This window comes from Musa acuminata, chromosome BXJ2-11 (genome assembly GCF_036884655.1).
Source record: "Musa acuminata AAA Group cultivar baxijiao chromosome BXJ2-11, Cavendish_Baxijiao_AAA, whole genome shotgun sequence".
NCBI classification, from domain to species: Eukaryota; Viridiplantae; Streptophyta; class Magnoliopsida; order Zingiberales; family Musaceae; genus Musa; species Musa acuminata.
The window spans coordinates 3,147,203-3,171,626 of NC_088348.1; the positions used below are offsets into that span (position 1 = coordinate 3,147,203).

At 33.3% G+C, this 24,424-nt stretch overlaps 2 protein-coding genes across 2 annotated transcripts; one reads left to right on the forward strand and one right to left on the reverse strand.

Moving 5' to 3' along the window:
• The first annotated feature begins 111 nt into the window (after window positions 1–111).
• LOC135627767 (membrane steroid-binding protein 1-like) lies at window positions 112–3,403 on the forward strand. The gene is made up of 2 exons (XM_065134018.1): window positions 112–504; window positions 2,574–3,403. The coding sequence occupies exons 1-2, from the start codon at window positions 206–208 to the stop codon at window positions 3,073–3,075; spliced, it is 801 nt and encodes a 266-aa protein (XP_064990090.1). The 5' UTR covers window positions 112–205; the 3' UTR covers window positions 3,076–3,403.
• Window positions 3,404–19,098: 15,695 nt separating this feature from the next.
• On the reverse strand, window positions 19,099–22,438 carry LOC135626202 (sphingolipid delta(4)-desaturase DES1-like). Its single transcript, XM_065131345.1, has 2 exons — window positions 22,060–22,438; window positions 19,099–20,197 (listed from the first exon to the last, which is right to left on the reverse strand). Exons 1-2 carry the CDS (start codon window positions 22,219–22,221, stop codon window positions 19,358–19,360), a joined length of 1,002 nt encoding a protein of 333 aa, XP_064987417.1. The 5' UTR covers window positions 22,222–22,438; the 3' UTR covers window positions 19,099–19,357.
• Window positions 22,439–24,424: the final 1,986 nt, after the last annotated feature.

Genomic DNA, 24,424 nt, shown 5'->3' on the forward strand with positions numbered 1-24,424 from the left:
CCATTGGTGATTGGGGTGGCGCGACCGCACCCTATCTAGCCCTGGACAGCTGATCTGGATACCGAAATGAATGAAACCAAATGGTCGCCGCCAGTGCTTGCTAGTGTGGCTGCCTGTTTGATCTGTATAAAACGACGGGTCGTGTTCATCTTCCCTCCCCCTTCTCGTCTTGGGATCTCCGCTTCCGCTCGGTAGAGAGAAGGAGATGGCGGTGGCGGAGGTATGGGAGGTGTCGAAGAGGGCGATCGAGGCTTACACGGGGTTGTCGCCAGCGACGTTCTTCACGGTGCTGGCAGTAGCGGTGGCGCTCTACTACACGGTCGCGGGGTTCCTGGCACCACCACCGCCCCCGCCGCCGAGGCAGGTGGAGGTCGACCCGCTCCCGCCGCCCGTCCAGCTCGGGGAGGTCACCGAGGAGGAGCTCCGTGCCTACGACGGGTCCGATCCTAAGAAGCCGCTCCTCATGGCTATCAAGGGCCAGATCTATGACGTCACCCAGAGCAGGTCTGCTTCCTCTCCCTCGATCCCCCATCCGTATGGTCTCGGATCAATGGAGTGTGTTCGATCGATTTGGTTTCCGTTTCGTTGTAGGTCTTTCTAGGGTTTAGTGTTGGGCCTGAGGTGTTTCTGTTTCCCATCTCCCTGTTAGTTTGTTTAGTTGATGCTTTTGTTTCTGCTATGCCTAGATTATCTTTTTCCTCTGGGATCAGTTTTCCCGTATCTTGATGTCTCGATGATTTACTCAGGGTTTTGTGGCACTATGGCTCTTAAACCTGACCTTGGTAATGGTTAGATCAGTGCTTGAGTTACCTACGAAGGTGAGGCTGCGAGCAAGAGCCTTGTGCACTTGGACTGGCCTTTGGAAACAGTCCAAATTAACCCCTGCAGGGCTAAGGCTGCTCACCTTGAAAATACCTCTTGAACTTTGAATCGGACTTCTATGGATAAAGCGACAACGTTGTCGTTGCTACTCTTGTTAGTATGGTTTTATCACTTTACTTTTTGGTTGGACGATCATTGTTTGTTAATTTTTTTTAAAGCTTTATGCTTTAACTTTGGTCTAAGAATGCTAAGTAGATGGAGCGATGTTATTTTCTTTTGCTTTAAAGAAAATTACAGGAAACGGGAATCAGGTCTTGTCCCCGTATACTACAATGGTTGCAGTATTAAATAGATTAATGCTGGATCATAGTGTATTTAGGTACCTTTTAATCTAATTCAAATACCAAATTATTTGAGCTAGAACAACCAGTTGTGCTTTAAAGTTGGTTGGTGGAATACCTGCAGTGTAATAAAATTAAGAAAATCGTACAATTCATTAGCATGTTGGCCTGAGTTGATTTTTGGAGACCTTTTGCTGCATATATATGTATAATATATGTATATAGGTGCTGGTTTACGTTTCATTACTATCTTATCAGTAGGAAAATAAGATTGTAGTATGTTCAGCTTATGTAATACTTCTAAGGGGGATGATTCAGCCCCTTTTAAATATTACTACCAACCATTTCTCCCTGATAAGCAAGAGGAATTATGTATGCAATCATTTTGAAGGTGAGTTTTCATTGCTTTGGACGAAGTGATTTCTTCATGCATCACACAAATAGCTTATTCATGCTTTGCACATGAACAATCGGAAAACTTATGTGAACAAAGTCATTCCATATGCCTCGTCATAGACAACATGCAAGGCATTGTACTGGACCATGATGGACCAGTCAGTAGTGTCATGCCTACAGTGCTTTAAGGTATAACCGGTACTGGAGAACCCAAGTAAGAATACAGGGAGTGGATTTGGAGAATTAACTTCTAGATTTGCTAGGCACTGCTCCGTCTTGGATCTTTTGTGTGTCTTTTGAAATGGGGAAATAACCATAGCAAGAGGTTGGATGAAAAGATAATTTTACGTGATTGTAGAAGCTAGAAAGTCAAGATCAGTCATATGTCAGGAGACCTGATGATCGGTAATCTGTTTAGTTAGAGGCATTATCAGTGGCTAGCCAGGATGAACTTTGTGATAGATTTACCTGATTTGCTCTGAGATTCTCCTTTGCAGTATTTTAATAATATGATTTTGGCACCTCAATCTATCTCCGTAAAAAGATTAGTGATGCATCTCATTTGACTTCAGTGCTTCCTGAACCCAGCTCGCTGTATGTAGTAAAACAATTTTGTGAAGCCTTAACAAAGTGTGTATTATTTGAAAATTATCTTCATGGGCATGTTGCTTATCTTCAGAATGTGGTCGGCAAGACTATTTTCCACATACACGAGACTTAGCAGGTGTGGCCTCTTGTGGACGGTATTACTGGATGATTGCTATATCACCTATGGTTTGTTGACTTCTCCCAACTTCCTATGCTTCACGTTGAATGCATTGAAATCTTCAACAATCAAATGATGTTCTTCTTGGCAGTAAACAGAATGGAATTCTTGTTTATATGTTTTGCCACTAATCATGCAGAATCCTTTTCTTTTCATCTATTTCAGCTTGGCCTTATGCTGCTTTGCGTGTATCAACAAAAACCTTTAGTATATGAAATCTTAAAATTTTCTTATGTTTCCCTCCTCAGGATGTTCTATGGACCTGGTGGTCCATATGCATTATTTGCTGGTAAAGATGCAAGTAGAGCGTTGGCAAAGATGTCATTTGAACAAAACGATTTGACCGGTGATATCTCTGGTCTTGGCCCCTTTGAGCTTGAGGCCTTACAGGACTGGGAATACAAGTTCATGGGCAAATATGCCAAAGTTGGAACAATCAAGAAGACAGTGCCAGAGACCGAGGGGTCTAATGACGGCACCTCTGAAATAACAGAAAAAACCTTAGAGGCTACAGATGATTCAGATAAACGAGATGGACATAGTGCAGAAACAAAGGAGGATGATCAAGCAGAAAGTAGCACAAACGTGGAACACAGTGAAGAGCCGAAGGAGGATGGTGCGTTTGGTCATGGTGATGAATCAGAACAAGATGCAGAACGAAAGGGACATGGTTCATCGGATCATGGTGAGGAAGCAGGTCGTGGTGCAGAGTTTAAGGAAGTTGGCACTGGTGAAGGTACCAAAGAGTAAGTCACTGCAACTTTGGTATCTACGAAGACCTAATATCATATTACCTCATCAAATCAAAGTTCGTATGTTCACTTCTTATCTGACGACCTGCATGATATGAGAGCTCTTAGATTGAGAGGTGGAGGTGGATATGTTCGCCTGTCAATGCAGTATGCATTGCATGTGTAGAAAGTGTTGTCTAGTTAAACGTCTTTAATGTTTCTTTCAATAATGGCCTTCTGTTATGGCACTCCAGGTATTTGTATGATGTTCATTTTGCTTTTATCAACTTTAAGCATCATTGGCTAGATGAAATAAGATGAATCAATAAATACAAGTGACTTTACTAGAGGTTATGCATTATGCTTCTTAAAGTGGTATAGGAAGATATTGTTGGTGAAGCATAACGATGCATGTTGTTGGTGATCTTGATTTCCAATACAAATAAATTCATTTACTATGTGTTTGAAAATAGTGACCTTGCTGCTTAAATTCCATGATACAAGCATTTGTATCAACGAAGTCTGATTGGGTAAACACACCATAGCAACCACCAAAAGAATGATTGCACTCCGTAGTCGTGCCCATAGATTGGATAAACACACCATAGCAACCACAAAAAGAATGAATGATTGCACTCCAGAGAGTCAGTGCCCATAGATTTCATAGAATTAAATCCAGAGATTCACTCGCCCATAGATTTCATAGAATTAAATCCAGAGAGTCAGTGCCCATAGATTTCATAGAATTAAATCCAATGGAGTAGTGCCCATAGATTTCATAGAATTAAATCCAATAGAGTAATCTTGGGTTCATCTTCCATATCCAGTTAGTTGTAGATTGGTAGTGATATCATTTTGTCACATGGAAAAATCGATATCATTAACTTGATGAGTTTAAGCTGAAGCTAATGAAGATGAACACATTTTTCTTTCTTAATCGATTCATTTCTTATTTAGCACTAACAACGGTGACCTAGTAAGAAAATATAACATAGGGGGACTAATGTCGATGACAAATGTAGCTGATCAGAAATCAGATCCAGGGCAGCTGAAGTCCACCTACCAACACGGATCATCACCATCATCTTGTCGAAACGTAACGCTGCAAGATCTTGATGTCACAATATAAATTTACGACAGGCAATGGTATTGCAATCCACATATCTCGTATAATACCAACATCAGATCTTGCAACATCAACCCAATTATATCATGATCAAGAGATACATCATTCATCATTATAGGGCAAACTCGAATCCAATTACATTGACCCATCGTATAATATTAGGGGGAAAAAAAAGGAAAAGGAGAAGAAAAACCGGATGGCATTGAGAGATTCACGGATCGATCGGTTTCAAGAATGATGAGGAGAAGGGAAGGGGGGTTCGAGCTAGAGGTCGTCGTACTCGTCGTGGTTGATGGGCTTCGTGAGCATGAGTTGGCGGTCCTTGCCTCCTCTGGCTCGTTGAACTCGTCCTCTGCGGTGTTGAGGTTGATGCAGGAGAAACCCTCTAGGGAGGTGAAGAAGGCAGACACTACGCTCTCCCCCACCCACCACGTCATCCCTCCCGCGCTCTCGTACGTTGACTCCACGCCCTACTGCGAGTTCTCTTCCGTTGCCATTCGCCTGCTCGCCCGTCGCTGGCTTCATCTCGCCTCCTCTCTGCCTTTCGAGCGAAAGAGAAGAAAACTTGACTGAAAACGAGAATAAAAAGAGAGTCTGACTGAACCCAATTATTTTGGATGCCAAAATAGGCAACTGTTAGTTGGCCTCGAGAAAACCTTACCTTCTTTTTTTAATATGATTATAAAATGTTAATTAATCAACGGTGGATATACGTGCGCATGTGCATCGAATGGTTCCGAGTATGATTGGATCGGATTCGCTTTCCATCCGGTCATGAATATGATAAAAGAGAATCTGAACTAACTCTAATTATGCTTTGTAGGTTGTCGTCAACTCATGTTTCGACCCAATTGCATGTTATAAAATAATCATATTACATCGTGATAAATCATACTAATATCAACATGTAAATGTGAATAAACATTATGATTATTTTACTATTATGTAAAGAATTTTATTGTCAAAAACTAAAATCAAATGTACGATAATTCAGAAAGTCTTTATTTGATTTGTAAACATACTATCGTTTATAAGATAACGATAGATTAAAAGGAAGATGAAATAAGGTCTAACAATTAGATTCCATATTTTTATAGACAAGAGCATAATGTCTAAGATCGTAATTAGGACAATCCCTCCTATCAAAGTTATTTTCTAGGAAATCCTGTCATAATTAGACTTTCTTTCTATTGACTGATAATCGTAATCAAAATCTAATCAAATCTATAATATATCTTAACTAATTTGATAAGACCATATGATTTAATATTCTTTCAGTTGATGCATTAATTAGTAAGATATAAAATTTTTAAAATTAAAATATATATTTAAAATTAGAATACATAAAAAAATTATTTAAATAATAATTTTATTTAATTAAATTATAAAGCTTAAAAAATATTTTACAAGTGTGCACGAATTTTATAAAATAAGTTTATTAAATATAATAATATCATGTTAAGCCTGATTATCAATGTGAGTCATAACGATTGTATGTCATATTTATTTTTATTTATCATAATATTATTAGCTCTTACTATTGTAATCCAAAATGATTCTTATAATATGTCAAAACAATCATATTATTATATTCAACTATAATATGTGCACATATAAATACAAATAAATTAGTAAAAATAAATAATTTTAATTACATAAATAAGAATATCAATTATAATGTCCACTTAAATATACATTGCCATATTTTTTATGAGTTGCTCACAAACTCAATCATAATAACATATTCTTTCAAATATTTTATATCGTAAATCCTAAGTCAATGGATTAACAATCAATACAGTATAACTCAAGTTCTTAATAGGCATTAATTGTTTCTAATTTTTTTCTCAAATCATTAAGTACTTTATATTATAATGCATGGAACTGCTATAATACTTGTCATTTTAAAAAAAGAAAACTATCATGATATGTCAAAATATATTTCTTCAATGATTTGATAATTGAGTCCGATCACACTAAGTCCTCGGTCACAAAGCTTGATTAGTGGTCTCAAAGCATGCTATATAATTAACTTTTATTATTGATAATATAATAATAATTTTCCCCTATAATTGCCCCTCCAATTAATATAAATATAAAACGTAAATTGGACTTCCTACTATCGAGGTAATTTACATAATCAACATATGAAAATATCATCATTTTAAGCTAATTAAAATTTATATATGTAAAGTAAATAATTCTTCGTTCATTTCATATATCTTTTTACTTTCTTTTTAGCCTTTTAGTATTTCATTATTAAGTAACTCTAATATTTTGATTATAAAATTGATATCTAGTTTAGTATAAGCATGACCATATAATAGACTTCCAACTACACATACATAATAAATATTTTTATCTATTTTTTAAAAAATTATTTTTAAAAAAAAATTATTTGGACTAAAATATTTTTATTATATTATTTGTTAAATAAAATTACATATTAAATCTCTCTAAGACTTGATCAATATATCATTTCTAAGATAATTATTGTAATCGTTGACATACATTTCTGAATATCTCAATATTAATAATATAAAATACCTCGTTCATATTAATCATCTTAAAATTCTTGATGAAATTTTTTTTATTTGATATAATAAATCAAGATCTATACTGACAAGCAAAATATTATCCACATATAGACCAATATAATAAATTTACTTCTATTAATCTTCAAATATAAATACTAATCAATAATATTTTTTAAATATGAAGGAAGTAAAGATATTATGAAATATTATATATCATTATTTGGAGGCTTATTTAAAGTCATAAATAGATTTCTTAAATTTTAATACCAAATTATATTTTTTTTTATTTTTTTTGTGAATTGTTTAGGTTAATCCATATAAATCTATATCCTCATTCAAAAAATTTATTTTTATATCCATATGATATAACTCAAAATTATAATAGGCTACTAATATCATAACGATTTTTAACGAGTTGATTTAAAAAACTAGATAAAATATATCATTATGGTCGATGTGTTCTTTATAAATAAAATCTTTAATCACAAATCTAGTTATTATATTGTTCGATATTGTTTTTCAATCATGTTTATATAAAAGATTCCTTTTATAATTATTGGATGATTTTATAAGTTCTCAAATAATATTTTGGTATGTTGATTTCAACTCTTTTCTTATTACATGGTATTGTTTTTCAGAATCATTATATTTCATAACTTATGAAAATAATGAGAGATCCTTTTAATTCTCATATCATAGTATGATATTTTTAGATATACTATATAATAATCAGAAATAAAAAGTCTCCTTTCTTTTAAGATCTTATCAAAATTATCAATTATGATTATTTTAAAAGACCATTAGCGATGATATCAATATCATATGTGTATTTATTAATATTATTTTATTATTCACCATCATCAATTCTTTTAGTGATTTGAAAAATAACAATCTCTAGAATATTAAATGATAAAAAATATTAATATTTTTTTTTTAATATCAAGATTAAATTTTGAGATTCACTCTCACTAATTTTCTATTATCGAGGAATTTTATATTATCAAATTCAACTATTTTTGTACTATGATTAGGGTAATAAAATCAGTAATCCTTTAATTTTTTTAATAAATAATAAAATATTTAAAAATAGTTATTGAATTTAATTTAATTTTATGTGATTTAAATATTCTTATCTCTATATGAGAATCCTAAATATATAAATATCTCAAGCTGAATTTACTATTAGTTGATAACTCAAAAGAATTTGGATTTTATATCCATCCTAAATACTAGGAATCCGATTTAAGATATACATAACTAGCATTTTCACCTCATAGTAATTTGAGTACAGAAAATAACTTATTATATTTCTAACCATATTTATAATAGTAAAACTTTGCTTTTCAATAATCTTATTTTGTTATTATATATATCTAGTAAAATATATTAAGCACAAATATCTCGCCTCTGAGAATCTAATAAAAGAACTATAATCATAATCAAGCTCATTATAATTATTATAAAATTTATCACCCTTATCAGATCTGATAATTTTAATTTTTCTATCTAATTATCTCTCGATTTTATTTATATATATCAAAATATGTAAACCGATCTTATATAAATTAGATATATATAATCATATCTCAATAAGTAATTTGAACAAAACGATTTGATTGGTGATATCTCTGGTCTTGGTCCCTTTGAGCTTGAGGCCTTGCAGGACTGGGAATACAAGTTCATGGGCAAATATGCCAAAGTTGGAACAATCAAGAAGACGGTGCCAGAGACTGAGAGTCCAATAACGACACCTCTGAAATAACAGAAAAAACCTTAGAGGCTACAGATGATTCAGATAAACGAGATGGACATAGTGCAGAAACAAAGGAGGATGATCGAGCAGAAAATAGCACAAACGTGGCACACAATGAAGAGCTGAAGGAGGATAGTGTGTCAGGTCATGGTGATGAATCAGAACAACATGCAGAACTAAAGAGACATAATTCATCAAATCATAGTGAGGAAGCAGGTCATGGTGTAGAGTTTCAGGAAGTTAGCACTGGTGAAGGTACCAAAGAGTAAGTCACTACAACTTTGGTATCTGCATAGACATGATATCATATTCGCCTGTCAATGCAGTATGCATTGCATGTGTAGAAAGTGTTGTCTAGTTAAATGTCTTTAATATTTCTTTCAATAATGGTCTTCTGTTATGGAACTCTAGGTATTTGTATGATGTTCAGTTTGCTTTTATCAACTTTACGTACCGTTGGCTAGATGATATAAGATGAATCGATAAATACAAGTGACTTTACTAGAGGTTATGCATGATGCTTCTTAAAGTGGTATAGGAAGATATTGTTGGTGAAGCATAACGATGCAGTTGTTGGTGATCTTGATTTCCAATACAAATAAATCCATTTACTATGTGTTTGAAAATAGTGACCTTGCTGCTTAAATTCCATGATACAAGCATTTGTATCAACGAAGTCTCATTGGGTAAACACACCATAGCAACCACAAAAAGAATGATTGCACTCCAGAGAGTCGTGCCCATAGATTTCATAGAATTCAATCCAATGGAGTAATCTTGCTCCAAAACTAAGGTGGGTTCATCTTTCATATCTAGTTAGTTGTAGATTGGTAGTGATATCATTTTGTCACCTGGAATAATCGATATCATTAACTTGATGAGTTTAAGCTCAAGCTAATGAAGATGAACATATTTTTCTATTTTAATCGATTCATTTCTCATTTAGCAATAACAACGGTGACCTACTAAGAAGAAAATATAATGTAGGAGGACTAATATCGATGACAAATCTAGCTGACCAAGAAATCAGATCCAGGGCAGCTGAAGTCCACCTACCAGCATGGATCATCACCATCATCTTTTCTTGTCGAAATGTAATGCAGCAAGATATCAAGCATACACGCAAGATTCATGATAAGTTAGATCTTGATGTCACAATATGAATTTACGAGAGGCAATGGTATTGCAATCCACATATCTCATATAATACCAACGTCAGATCTTGCAAAATCAACCGAATTATATCATGATCAAGAGATACATCGTTCATCATAATAAGATTTTTAGGGCAAACTCGAATCCAATTACATCAACATACCGTATAATATAAGGGGAAAAAAAAGAAAAGGAGAAGAAAAAGCGGATGGCATTGGGAGATTCACGGATCGATTGGTTTCAAGAATAATGAGGAGGAGAAGGGAAGGGGGGTTGGAGCTGGAGGTCATCGTACTCATCGTGGCTGATGGGCTTGGTGAGCATGAGCGGGCGGTCCTTGGCCTCCTCCGGCTCATCGTACTCGTCCTCCGCAGTGCTGAGGTTGATGCAGGAGCAACGCTCCAGGGAGGCGAAGAAGGCAGACACCACGCTCGCCCCCACCCACCATGCCATCCCTCCCGTGCTCTCGTACGACTCCACGCCCTGCTGCGAGTTCTCTTCCGTTGCCATTCGCTTGCTCGCCCGTCGTCGGCTTCGTCTCGCCTCCTCCCCGCCTTTCAAGCGAAAGAGAAAAAAGCCTGGCTGAGAACGAGAATAAAAAGAGAGATCGACCGAACCCAATTATTTTGGATGCCAAAATAGGCGGTCGTTGGTTGGCCTTGAGAAAACCTTACCTTCTTTTTTAAATATGATTATTAAATGCTAATTAATCATCGGTGGATATGTGTGCGCTTATGCAACGGACGGTTCCGAGTATGATTGATCGGATTCTCTTTCCATCCGGTCATGAATATGATAAAAGAGGATCCGAACCCAACTCTAATTATGCTTTGTAGGTTCTTGTCAACTCATGTTTCGACCCAATTGCACTTCATAAAATAATCATATTACATCGTGATAAGTCATACTAATATCAACATGTAAATGTGAATAAAAATTATGATTATTTTACTATTATGTAAAGAATTTTAATGTCAAAAACTAAAATCAAATGTATGATACATATCTTTCAATTTCATTCAGAAAGTCTTTATTTGATTTATAAACATAATATCGTTGGATCCAAAAACTATAATGATTAATCTATGAGGAGAATCGTCTTCCCTCTCTTTTTATCCTTTATAAGATAACGATGGATTAAAAGGAAGATGAAATAAGGTTTATAATCTATATTAGATTATGTGTTTTTATTGACAAGAGCATAAGGTCTAAGATGGTAATTAGGACAATCCCTCCTATCAAAGTTATTTTCTATAAAATGTTATGACTTTCTTTCTGACCAATAATCGTAATCAAAATCCAATCAAATATATAATATGTCTTAACTAATTTGATAAGACTATATAATTTAATATTCTTTCAGTTGATGCATTAATTAGTAAGATATAATTTTTTAAAAATTAAAATATATATTTAAAATTAGAATACACAAAAAAATTATTTAAACAATAATTTTATTTAATTAAATTATAAAACTTAAAAAATATCTTACAAGTGTGCACGAATTTTATAAAACAGGTTAATAAGTTTAATAAATATAATAATATCATATTAAACCTGATTATCAATGTGAGTCATAGTGATTGTATGTCGTCGTATTTATTTTTTTTATCATAACATTATTAGCTCTTACTAATGTAGTCTAAAATGATTCTTGTAATATGTCTTGTCAAAACAATCATATTATTACATTCAACTATAATATGTGCACATATAAATACGAATAAGATAGTAAAAATAAAAAATTTTAATTACATAAATAAAAATATCAATTATAATGTCCACTCAAATATACATTATTATATTTTTTATAGGTTACTCATAAACTCAATCATAGGAACATATTCATTCAAACACTTTAGGTCATAAATCCTAAGTTAATGAATTAGAAATTAATATAGTCTAACTCAAGTTCTTAATAGACATTAATTATTTCTAAACTAATTTTTAAATTATTAAGTACATTATATTATAATGTATGGAACTGCTATAATACTTATCATTTTTAAAAAAGAAAACTATCATGATATGTCAAAATATATTTTTTCAATTATTTGATAATTGAGTCTTACCACACTGAGTCCTTGATCACAAAGCTTGATTAATGGTTTCAAAGTATGCTATATAATCAACTTTTATTATTGATAATATATATATATATATATATTTATATTTATATTTTCCCTATAATTGCCCCCTCCAACGAATATAAATATAAAATATAAATTGGACTTCCTACTATCGAGGTAATTTATAAAATCAATATATGAAAATATTATCATTTTAAGCTAATTAAATTATATATATGTAAAGTATATAATTCTTCATTCATTTCGGATATCTTTTTACTTTCTTTATAGCCTTTTAGTATTTCATTTCTAGTATAAGCATGAGCATATAATAGATTTCCAACTAAAATACATAATAAATATTTTTTATCTATTTTTTTTAAATTATTTTTAAAAATACTTATTTTGATTAAATGTTTTTATTATATTATTTGTTAAATAAAATTATATATTAAATCTCTCTAAGAGACTCGATCAATATATTTTTTCTAAGATAATCATTACAATCGTTGACATATATCTCTGAATATCTCATTGTTAATAATATAAAATACTTTATTCATATCAATCATCTTAAAATTCTTGATGAAAATATTTTTATTTGGTACAATAAATCAATATATGACAAGCAAAATATTATTCACATATAGATCAATATAATAAATTTACTCCAACTAATTTTAAATATAAATATTAATCAATAATATTTTTTAAATATAAAGAAAGTAATGATATTATGAAACATTATATACCATTATTTGGAGGCTTATTTAAAGTCATAAATAGATTTCTTAAATTTTCATACCAAATTATATATTTCTTTTATTTTCTTTGTGATTGTTTAGGTTAATCCATATAAATCTATATCCTCATTCAAAAAATTTATTTTTATATCCATATGATATAACTCAAAATTATAATAAGCTACTAATATCATAACGATTTTTAACGAGTTGATTTAAAAAATAGATAAAATAAATTATTATGATCGATGTGTTCTCAAAATTATCAGTTATGGCTATTTTAAAAGACCATTAGCGATGATATCAATATCATATGTGTATTCATTAATATTATTTTATTATTCACCATAATCAATTCTTTTAGTGATTTAAAAAATAACAATCTCTAGAATATTAAATGATAAAAAAATATTAATATATATTTTAATATCAAGATTAAATTATGAGATTCACTCCCACTAATTTCCTTTTATCTAGGAATTTTATATTATCAAATTTAACTATTTTTATACTATAATTAGGATAATAAAATCGATAACCCTTTAATTTTTTAATAAATAATAAAATATTTAAAAATATTCCTTGAATTTAATTTCATTTTATGTGATTTAAATATTCTTATCTTTATATGATAATCCTAAATATATAAATATCTTGAGCTTAGTTTCCTATTAGTCGATAACTCAAAAGAATTTAGATTTTCTATCAATCCTAAATACTAGGAATCCTATTCAAGATATACATAACTAGATTTAGAGTTTCACCTCATAGTAATTTGGGTACAGAAAATAACTTATTATATTTCTAACCATATTTATAATAGTAAAATTTTTCTTTTCAATAATCTTATTTTTTATAGTATATCTAGTAAAATATATTGAGCACAAATATCTCGTCATTCTGAGAATATAGTAAAAGAACTATAATCATAATCAAGCTCATTATAATTACTATAAAATATATCACTCTTATCAGATCTGATAATTTTAATTTTTCTATCTAATTATCTCTCGACTTTATTTATTTATATCAAAATGTGTAAACAGACCTTATATAAATTAGATATATATAGTTATATCTCAATAAGTAGTTTAAAAAGATAATTAAATATCTATTTTTACTAAAATAAGAAACATTGAGTAACCTATAAATAGAAACATTTATGATCTCAAGGAGCTCATGAAATTATATTTTATTCTAATATTTGATTATAGGATCATTGTAAGCTCAAAATTCATATTAATTATATATATACCACCATATAAAATTTAAAATTGATTTTTTATTGAATTATAAATATACTGAGTTTACAACCATCGAAAGAAAAATAATATCCTAATAATTATAGATAAAAAATTAAATTTATAAAATTATAGGAATATAACATCAAATGAATCATCCTTAAGCATAGATAATAGGTACTGGTTACTATTATTTTTGCTTTAAAATATTTTTTTATAACGATGAATATTTCATACTCTTTTGGTACCCCTATTAAAATGAATTTCTATCATTGATAATATATGTTAAAGGGTTAGTATCAATCTATCAAGTATTAGAAAAAGACTTCTATAATATTTGATTCGAAATATACATAGGTTAAGTTTATACTTTTCTTTTTTGAATCAAAACCTTATAGTCCTTTTTCATATGACATTTCTTGCTAGTAAAGTAGAACTTTATTGTAAAGATTTTTCTTTTATGAGTTTATATAGTATTTAAAAACTTGAGTGATTTATGTTTTAACTTTTTTTTATTATTACCCACTTCTTAGTAGTACTCAAAATATTACGAGTTTTTTTTTTAATTTTAATTCTTTATAAACATATATACTAATCTACTCATTTAAAATTTACTTATTCTTAATTTTATTATAGTAAATTCTAAATGAGTCAAACTAAGAAGAAATAGAATTAAGAATAAATTATATGAAAAAAAATTAACTATATTCATGCCGAATATTCTTAAACTTATAGTTTTGTGAGTCATATTAAGGATATAATCCTGAATTTCTTAAATATTATCATATTAAATTTTAATTATTTAATTCATAAAACTTTCAGTAATTATGTCTATAATCCTTTCAACTAGTCTGATTTAAGGTCTAAAACATTGAATATAAATTACATATGCTCTAAGTCATTAATCTAGAAAATATATGAATATATATAAGAATGCAATCAAAAAGTGCCATCTAAAAGTAATAATAATATTATAATATTAATACTTTTGAATTTTTTTAATAAATATTAAACTATTGATATTATCTTTATTTTATGTTTAAGTGAAATATTAAAATATCTAATGTTCACACAAAATTATTTATGGAGATTGATATCATTCTTGTGGAATAATATTGCTACATTTGGATATATAATCTTAAACTAATATCCACATTCTATCCTATCACATAATTATTTGAAGTAGATTTTCTTTTAGGATTATCTAAATCTCATGATTACTTATCATTATGAATATTATTTTTTTAATATTATTTAGGATTGATTCTTTAATGTAATTTCATAAGTTATTAGTCTAAACCACTTTGGCAACTACCAGATCAATATAATAATAAATAAAATAAAATTTAAAATATTTTTTATAAATAATAAAATATTTATTTTAATTCACACCTTATAAGCCTACTATCTAAGGCTACTTTAGCAATTGCCGGTCCAATAAAACTTAAAAGGATATGAGTTACTAATGATATTCACCAATTTTTTTCAATTTAATATATATCAAAATACTTTAATAATAATAAAATAATTATAATAATTATAATAATTATTATCAAATATCAATCGGTATAAAGAAAAACTCATATAATAATTATAATCATGGTGAAACATAAATTATACCTTATGTAAAAAATAATATTATTTTATAATTATAAACATATGCATGTGAATAACCAAACAAATTTCTAAGAATAATAATTATTATTTTTATTTATCACATGCAAAATTTTATCAATATATAATATGAGAAAACTATTAAAAAATCATAATTTATATTTTTAATATTTTTTTATAAAAATGTTTAGACCAATCAAACCTATTTAACTAGGTAGACCTAGAATTAAGTTACCCAAATTGGGCTCATAAATTTAGGCCAATCATTCGCTCAATTAGGCCCGTCAAAATTATAGTTGAACAAAGTCAAAATTTTATCAAAATTGAATTTTTTTTTAATTCGATCAAAACTTGATTAATAAAAAATAAATCAAGTTAGATCAATTTTATAATTGAGGATATAAGTTAAAAATTGTTGAGTTCCACCTCACCCATGCGCACGAGTCTCACTCATGGTGAGTCGACTGACCATTGTCTACGTGCCACCCGTGGTAGCACAGCTTCTGTATTGCTTCATAGTGCCACCCATAGCGTGACAAGACAGTCCGTCTCTCCCTTTGTCAACAATGTAATATCATTGCCCATAGTTAGATTGTTACCCACCATAGTTAGGTTGTTACCCACAACCAGCTAGCTAGCGACATAGCTTGCCAACCATCATTGGGAATCACACCTTGCAACAAGATCCACTTGATGTCAACCATGAACAACAAATGTCACGGTGATGTTGCTATAGCCATTGCATATAATAGGACTATTGTAGTCGCTCGTAAATAAGGCAAGTCGATTGCCACAAGGCTGTTGTACACAAGAAACCATGTATGCGATCGTCGATGACTATTGCACCCCATGACACTTTTACTGTGTATTTAGCCACTACTCACGATTAGGCTAGCATCCATTGGTGGTAGTTGCCCTCAACAATATTATCGCTGGCGTCAAGCTGTTGATAATGACCCATCGATCAAAAACAAGAAATCTCGTATTGCCCATAAGTGACATGACGGACTAGATAGGAAATCGATAACACAAATGGATCATTTAATCATCGTAAATCAAAATCAAATAGCACCTTTTAATAAGCAAAGGGTGCTAATAAACATATCTAAATATAAAATAGATCTAAAATACTTTTATAATCTAAATTATTTAATTTAAAAATATGATATCAATTGTAAGCATACAAATCATGATTAAGCTATTTTTATGTGAATAACTTTAATTATCAAAAATTAAAATCAAATTAAGATATATCAAATATATGATGTATACATTACTGTATCGTTCAGAAAGCTTTTATCAAACGCATCATCATCAAATCTGAAAGCTACAATGATATCGATATGTAAGAAGAACTAGACTCTGGATTAAGGATATATAAAAAAATAGAATATCTATAATATCTTAATAATTGATTTTTTTGTTCCTACGGTTTATCGTTTTATAATTAAGAATAAAGGATCTATAATAATCTGGAGAGTCCCTCCTATCAAGATCATCTCATAAGGAATCATATCATAATTAGACTCTATTATTTAATAATCATTATTAAAATTTAATTGTATATAAAATCATCAATATTGTGGGGGTAAAAACTTTAATATCAAAAGAATAATCCAAAAGAGGAACGATGAGACATAAATCTAGAATAGTGAATACATTAACATGTCCCCCCTCTTCTATTTATACAAATTAGGAGAGAGGATTTTTCTCAATAAAGGATTTTCCTCAATAGAGTAGAGAGATTTTCTCATATAGTTGGAGAAATTTTATCTTCTATCATGCCCTCGCAAGATGGTGCTCCTGTTAAGATATCACAATCTTGGATCGATGCAAAGAATGGTTTACGAGCCAGAGGCTTCGTGAGTTGGGCAAGAGCAGATCACTACTGCTGTTGTTGCTGTTGTGACTGCGACGGCGACGGCTGTAATAGAGGAGAAAGCTGCAATAATAGAAAAAGCTATAGCAATGCTGTAGCAATGTAGAAAGCTATAGCAATGCTATAGCAGAGGAAGAAGCCACAATAGAGTAGAGGAGGAAGCTACAACAATGTTATAGTGATGCTATAGTAGAGGAAGCTATAGTGATGCTATAGTAGAGGAAGCTATAGCAATATTACAATAGAGAAAGATATAGCAACACTAGAGATGCCACAACGGAAGAATAGAAGATAAAGAACAATTATTGAAGAAGTTTTATTGAAGAATAGCTTTAGCTTGAATAATACATTAACATGTCTCTCTCCTATTTACAATAGAAAATTTTTCTTAACAGAATAGAGAATTTTTCTCAACAAAGTGAAAATCTTATCTTCTATCAGCTACAATCAATGATGAAACATAAATCTAGAATAGTGAAATCTTATCTTCTATCAGCTACAATCATTTCTTAACAGAATAGAGAATTTTCCTCAGTGAAAATCTTATCTTCTATCAGCTACAATCAATGATGAAACATAAAACTAGAATAGTGAAATCTTATCTTCTATCAGCTACAATCAATGATGAAACATAAATCTAGAATAGTGAAATCTTATCTTCTATCAGCTACGACCAATGATGAGACATAAATCTAGAATAGTGTATGTGAGATAGCGTGATTCCGTCGCTAGCTATACCTTATAAAGTTGAAGAATGATGAGACATAAATCTAGAATAGTAAATACTAGATAAGGTGGTGTCTGTTGGTAGCTACAACCTCAGATAAGGTGGTGTCTGTTGGTAGCTACAACCTCATAAAACACTGCATCTCAACGTCCATGAGCACTATGAGTTCCCAAGCCGAATTACCTATTGTTTGATTAGCTGTTTTAGTGAGAGCGTCGCTTAAAGATCAGAGAGATCCTTCTTAGTAATCGCTTGCTGCAGAGTGCGGAAGAGATGTTAACATGATAGCTTTTGTATCAGTTCTTTGCTGAACTTTACATTTGAGTTCAGGTAGAAAGAGAGTGAAGAAGCTCTGACAGAATACAAATTAGATTACCAGCAACTTCAGCAACTTTATCCGTTTCAGAGCAGCTAACGTTGTCTCTCTCTTGGTTGGGACCTAAAACTCTCATGATGGCTACTTGGATATTCAAATTAGTATTTGTTTGTATGCATGGAGGGTTTCAAGAGTTTGAGATGAGTGTTCATATGGGAAAAGGCCATTGGTTATAAGAGATTAAGAGTATTACTAAGAAATATTCTTTTCGATACTATACGTCGTCTTATACTGACTGAGTGGATTCCACATGTTAGTCGCAATTGACTATAGATAATTATCATATCAAAGAAAATAACACAAGCGGAGCAATGGAAACTCAAAGAATTTGCCTTCATGTTGATGAATCAGTTAAGCATTACTATTCTCCAGCAAGAAATGCCTATAGAATATAGTTGGAGTTCATTGAATAATTTGACTTGGCTGTGATTTGTTTGTCTGTCTGATGTCTGGAACAGCATGCAAATATTAAGAATTGACAGGTCAAGATGTAAGTTCATGAAATAGTATAATGTTCAATGCACAGGTTATTAGCTGATATAAAGGAATTGTTGGGGAATTTTCCTGCACAGATTAGTTCTCATGGAGGGATTTCCCAGTGACCATGAATAACAAATATGAAAGGACATTAAAAACACAAATAGCAAACCAAAACTTGATCACACAAGGGATTTAGTGATCATAGGAAAAGGATAAAAGGCATGACCTGTGTTGAAAAGACAATAAGATGATCAATTATGTCCCAGTAGAAACCCAAATTCCACATGTTGAATAAGAATTGAACCTGCAGTTGTATCACCATACACTGATACCAGTAAAGCATTATGGGGAAACAAAATCTGGCATCAAATTCTAACAAATTGTTGTCAACAGTTATCCAGTATGGGTACAGGAAATGGTACAAAAAAAATGGCATCTTCTCCTAAATCCATAGCAAGAGACAGAAAGAGAAATCACTGAAATATACTTTCTAGGATGATGAACAAACAAGTGGTGGAATCCATCAATACTAGTGCATTCTGAACAGCTCAAAGAAATGGAATCTCAAGTCAAGCAACAAAGATTGTTGTGATCAGCGGTCCTACTCGTCTTTCTTGACGGTCACTGCACTCTTCGGTGCCTTTCTCTTCATCCGGCTGAAGGGTCCGACCGTGCGGTCCATGATGTACATGTAGATCACCTGGCTCCAAGACCTGTATGATTTCAAGTTCTCGTAGTACTCGGGAGCAATATCTTTCACCTTGTAGAGCTTGGTACCCGGTATTCTGGGGAAATCGTGGTGCTCATTGTGATATCCCACGCTCCATGTCATGAGATTTAAGGGTCCATAATATGAATAAGTCTCCTGCTCTGGATTAAAGACATAGTGTTCGGAGATGAAATGGCCGGCCATTGGGTGCACACCCCCTCCGACAAATGTTGCAAGTATTAGATATGCAAAGGATTTCCATCCCCAGAAATAGACCAGAGAGGCATCAAGTGCAAGTTGGATTGTTAGATTGGTGAATTCCCATAGGCCAGGGGGTTTTGGTTTGAGAAAGACTGGTCTTAAAGCATAGAAGAATAGCTGGAAAAGGACCCATATGGATTTGGCTATCGCATTGGTCACAACGTGAGCCTCGACGTGGCTAGGAATATCCATATCCATTCCATCAACACCTTGGTAGCGATGATGCTCCAAGTGATACTTTTGGAATGTAACGGACATGGGGACACCAATTGGAAGGTTGGCCAAGATCCCTAACCAACGGTTGTAGGATGGAGTTGAGAACGCAAGGTTGTGACTGATCTCATGGATGGCCAAAAAGAGGTTGTGGTTGAGGAATGAGCCAAAGAAATATGCAACTACTAGTATCTTCAGCCAGCTTGCGTCGTGGAGATAGGTTGCCGTCCATAGCTGAAGAAGAACAACGGCACTTACCTGCAAACAGTTTCGTTCCATGTTCAAAAATATCATGAGAAACAAGCAATAAAAAAACTATTCAAGAGTGATAAAGTTACTTCAGGTAGAAACAGGATATCTTAAAATCCAAAAGGCCTTTAGTAACACGACATCACCTTGAGGTGAGATCAAGAAAGCGTATAAACAAGGAGAAAAAGAAATTAGGCTGCTTGATACTACGTCTACTCATCAATTAAAACAGGATCGGCAGAAACCTTTTAAGGTGCCTCAGCCACAAATAAATCTATCAAAGATACACAGGGAAAGGACAACAAATCAAAAAGTACCACCAACATCGTAATCACTTAAGAGTGATGTGGAATATCGGAACAATTTTGGGATATCAAGGCTGCCCAAGCTAAACAAGATTTTTGATCTAGAAAAGGGAAAAATGGACAGTTCAAAAACCGCAATGTGACATTAATAGTGATACAAAGAAGAAATATACACCAAACAACAAGGTTGTGTAAGCAGAGAAATAATGAATCTTCCTGTGACCTCTCAGATACCGCTTAAGAACACCAAGCTAAGACATGTTTACGAAATAAGTACATTTTAGAACAATTTTTAAGGTGGAATAAACATAATTAAGATTTACCTATTTCATCAACGTAGCCTTGAACAACCATATTACTGACTAAACAAGGAAAAGAGACTTATCTCAAAGTAAAAAATTGAAAAAACATGTGAAATAATTCCACTCTCATGCTGAAAGAAAATGATACAAGGAATATTCAGACTGTTTCCATATTCTAATACATAAAGAGATACTAATATGTAATCATTGACTAAATTAAATTGAAAGCTAGATGGTGTACTCCTCAAACTGGCCTCACTTATCTGCAAAACTCATTATTCACAAAGAAATGGGTCAATATATGTTTGTTCTCCTTAGTAATAACAACTATGCAAGTAACACACCCAAAGTGACACTTAAATCTAAGCACAAAAAGGTGCCCTCTAATTTAATATGACAACAAGGAATAAAGGTCATTGAAATTTTCCAAATTAAAAGAATGGGCATAATAACATCAAGGATCACAGAAATCATAGACTAAGAAAAATAACTATTTTTCTCCCAACGCAAGTAAATCGCAAGAACTAAATAAACACAACTTTGAGAAAACATCAACACAATCTCTTTCTCCAACCCACTTAAACAATAATCACAAAATCCTCGTGAACTGCACCTTCAAGACGACCATATTTGAAACCAAGGAGCACAAGATACAGAGACAAAGGAAGCAATCACAAAAAATGCTTCCGCATCGACAAAATGCATCCGATCTAGAAACGATGAAACGACCTAGACTCCGCATAAATTCACCAGAATCAGCTTTCTGTGGATGTAGATAGGTAGAGATGAAGTAAGAAACTCGCGGTAAAGCTACAAAGACCATCAAAACCCGATTATGGCAAGATAGAAAGTCAAAGTCACATCATGACGAAAAATTCCATCGAACCGCTTGTTGGCCGTAATAAACCTCAATGATGTACCAAAAGAGTAAAAGTTGGCATCAATAAAGAGAAAGAAGTAATGTGCTCGATACGATGGAGCAAAAGCAGCACGAAATACATACAATAAAAGCCTCGTCTTTCAAAGCGGAGAATCAAAGCCCATCAACGTGAACAATTTGGAGTCCGAGCGTGACAGCAACCTTCAAGAAGAAGGCCATCTTCGAGTGAAGAAGGACCGACATCGAAAGCTAACAAATATAGGCAGAATACGATAACAAATCAGCGCAAACACCAGAGGAAAATCACTCAAAATCCGATCATTTTGCCACAACAACGCAAGATGCAAGATTGCAGGCCACGAGAAACGAGAGGGTATTTTTCACCTTGAGGAACGCCCAGGGGTCGGGGCCAAAGAGCTCCCGGATCTGGGGGTGCCGAGCGAGGATTTCCTTTCGGCGAGAGGCGTGGGGCTCGTCCGTGTACGACCAGAAAAAATCCGTCGCCATTACACCTTCCTCACGGTCCTCTCCGCCTCCCAGTCCCATTCGCCTCTCTCGTCCTCTCTTCTACCTCCCGCGATGACCAATTAGCCTGGGAGAGGACGAGGAGCCGCCGCCTCTTATCTACCTTTGCGTTGCTGCGCTCCTCTGGTTCCTCCTCCCTCAATAGCCGCTCACCAAAGGCAAAATAGAGAGAGGCCTTTAATTTGAGGGATAGTTCTCGCTATATTAAGTATATGATTTATAGAGTCGTGCTTATACTTGGAAACAATTTGACTGGAAAACAACAGATCATGCGCTCCTCCAATTTAAGGCTGCAGATAAAGAGACCAATTAATTGAAATCACATTAGATTATAACATACATACACTCACATGATGACATGAGTCTAATGTGGATCGATCCCATATACGACAAATACAGCTGCACATCCAACTCTGCCATCAGGAATCACATACAGACATACATGAGTACTGTGTGGACCTAATACACCACAAATTGCCTGTATAGATCGAATTGAGTCGATCAACATCAAGTCAAATATCCAAGCTCATCACTTCTTTGCCTTCTTATTGATTCGGCTAACACGATATCAAAACCTTGATTGCCTCCAAATTATTTACTACATCTATTATGCGTTATGAAATGATTTAGCGGAGACATGCCATGCATCTGTGAATGGAAAAGACAAGGACTTGATCGGTGTCATCGGGGATGAGATTCCCATCTTCGAATCCGGCATTTGGTGCACTGCCATCATCACAGGGTATCTGATAGGTATTCCCTGCACGCGCGCCACGTCCGGTGATGTAACCCTCGACAGGGTGTGACACCGTTGTTATTTGCAGGTGGCAGGTAATGGTAGTCATTGGAACAAAGCATCCATCCGGCGGACGATGCAGGAAATCCTCGGGTGGGTGCATCATGCACAGGACCCAAGGACGGCATCGAATGATGGAGACCTATCCGAACATGCGTGGTTGGAAGAGTGATGAGAGGTCAGAGCGGAACGCCACCACCGCCCCACCCGCACTCCCTCTGTCTCTCTCCTCTGCAACGGCGCCCTAATAGAGCATTTCTCACTACGGCTGATCTTTTTGTCGTTGGCAGTGAAGTGTAGGAATCGAATGATCAAACATATGAAATTTTGTTGCATGCACTGTTAATTTGTATGAAATGGAGTCAGTAAACATAATTAGAAGTGATAGGGTATGTATTACCTCACGATTACTTGATCACCGTCGTATCAATCCAAGTGCGGGGCCTCGAGAGGAAGAAACGGTATCACGTCTTATGCTCCATCAGAAATCTGAGATATCAGCTGTCCTCTCCCCGCATCGTTCGACGCCACATCAATCAGTTTAGTCGCAACGGGGACACCATCTCATGTATCTCGGGTGACGGATGTCTGAATGTATGTTCGTCGCTTGAGAAGTCAGCATCGACAAAGACCACGTACAACTGAACCCTCGGGGGCTACAATAAAAACCTCTTACCAGCATCTGATGAGGGGCATCAGAAAAAAATATAGTCTCCCTACTAACTCGAGCTTTGGAGGGATCGAAATCGAAATCACCACTCATCTCGACCTAAGCCTGTGTGCAGGAATTCAAAGATGACAAAGACGGACGGGTTCACGAAAAAAGTACGTCAACACCAAATCTGATCTTGACCCGATCAAGCAAAGACCTTCGTCCTGAAGATGAAGATGATCCTGGACGTCACCAGTCAGATCGAACCATACCGACCATGTGGCGACGGCCATAGGTTCATCAAACAGTGGGTTCTCAAGGTGCACTCTGACCCCTATATTTATATATACATATGTATATGTATATATATATATATATCCAGTTTAGTTATTTAAACCAAGCCGATGCGGTTTAAGTAAAAGTCATCACTAAACCTATGTCATAAGCCAAAATGGACAAGACAGTGTTGGTCCATCCACCAAGGAAAAGGTGCCTAAAAAAGAATCGGTGAAGATTTTTCCAAGTAAATTACCCAAGAAAAAATCAAGATAGATTTTTGAACCCTTCGGTCACGATCAAATCAATATTCGATAATGAAATCTCGAACTCTCGATCTTTATTTGCTAGATTTTTTTTGAACTTGATGGAGTGTTTATAAGTGAATTTTGGGTGGAATGGTCGAATCCGAGTCAAATCGTGTTTGGGAAAAAAGGGAATAAAGAAGAGACATTTTATTGAAGGATTTGGGCCTTAAAAGGAAGCTTAATCTCCCTTCC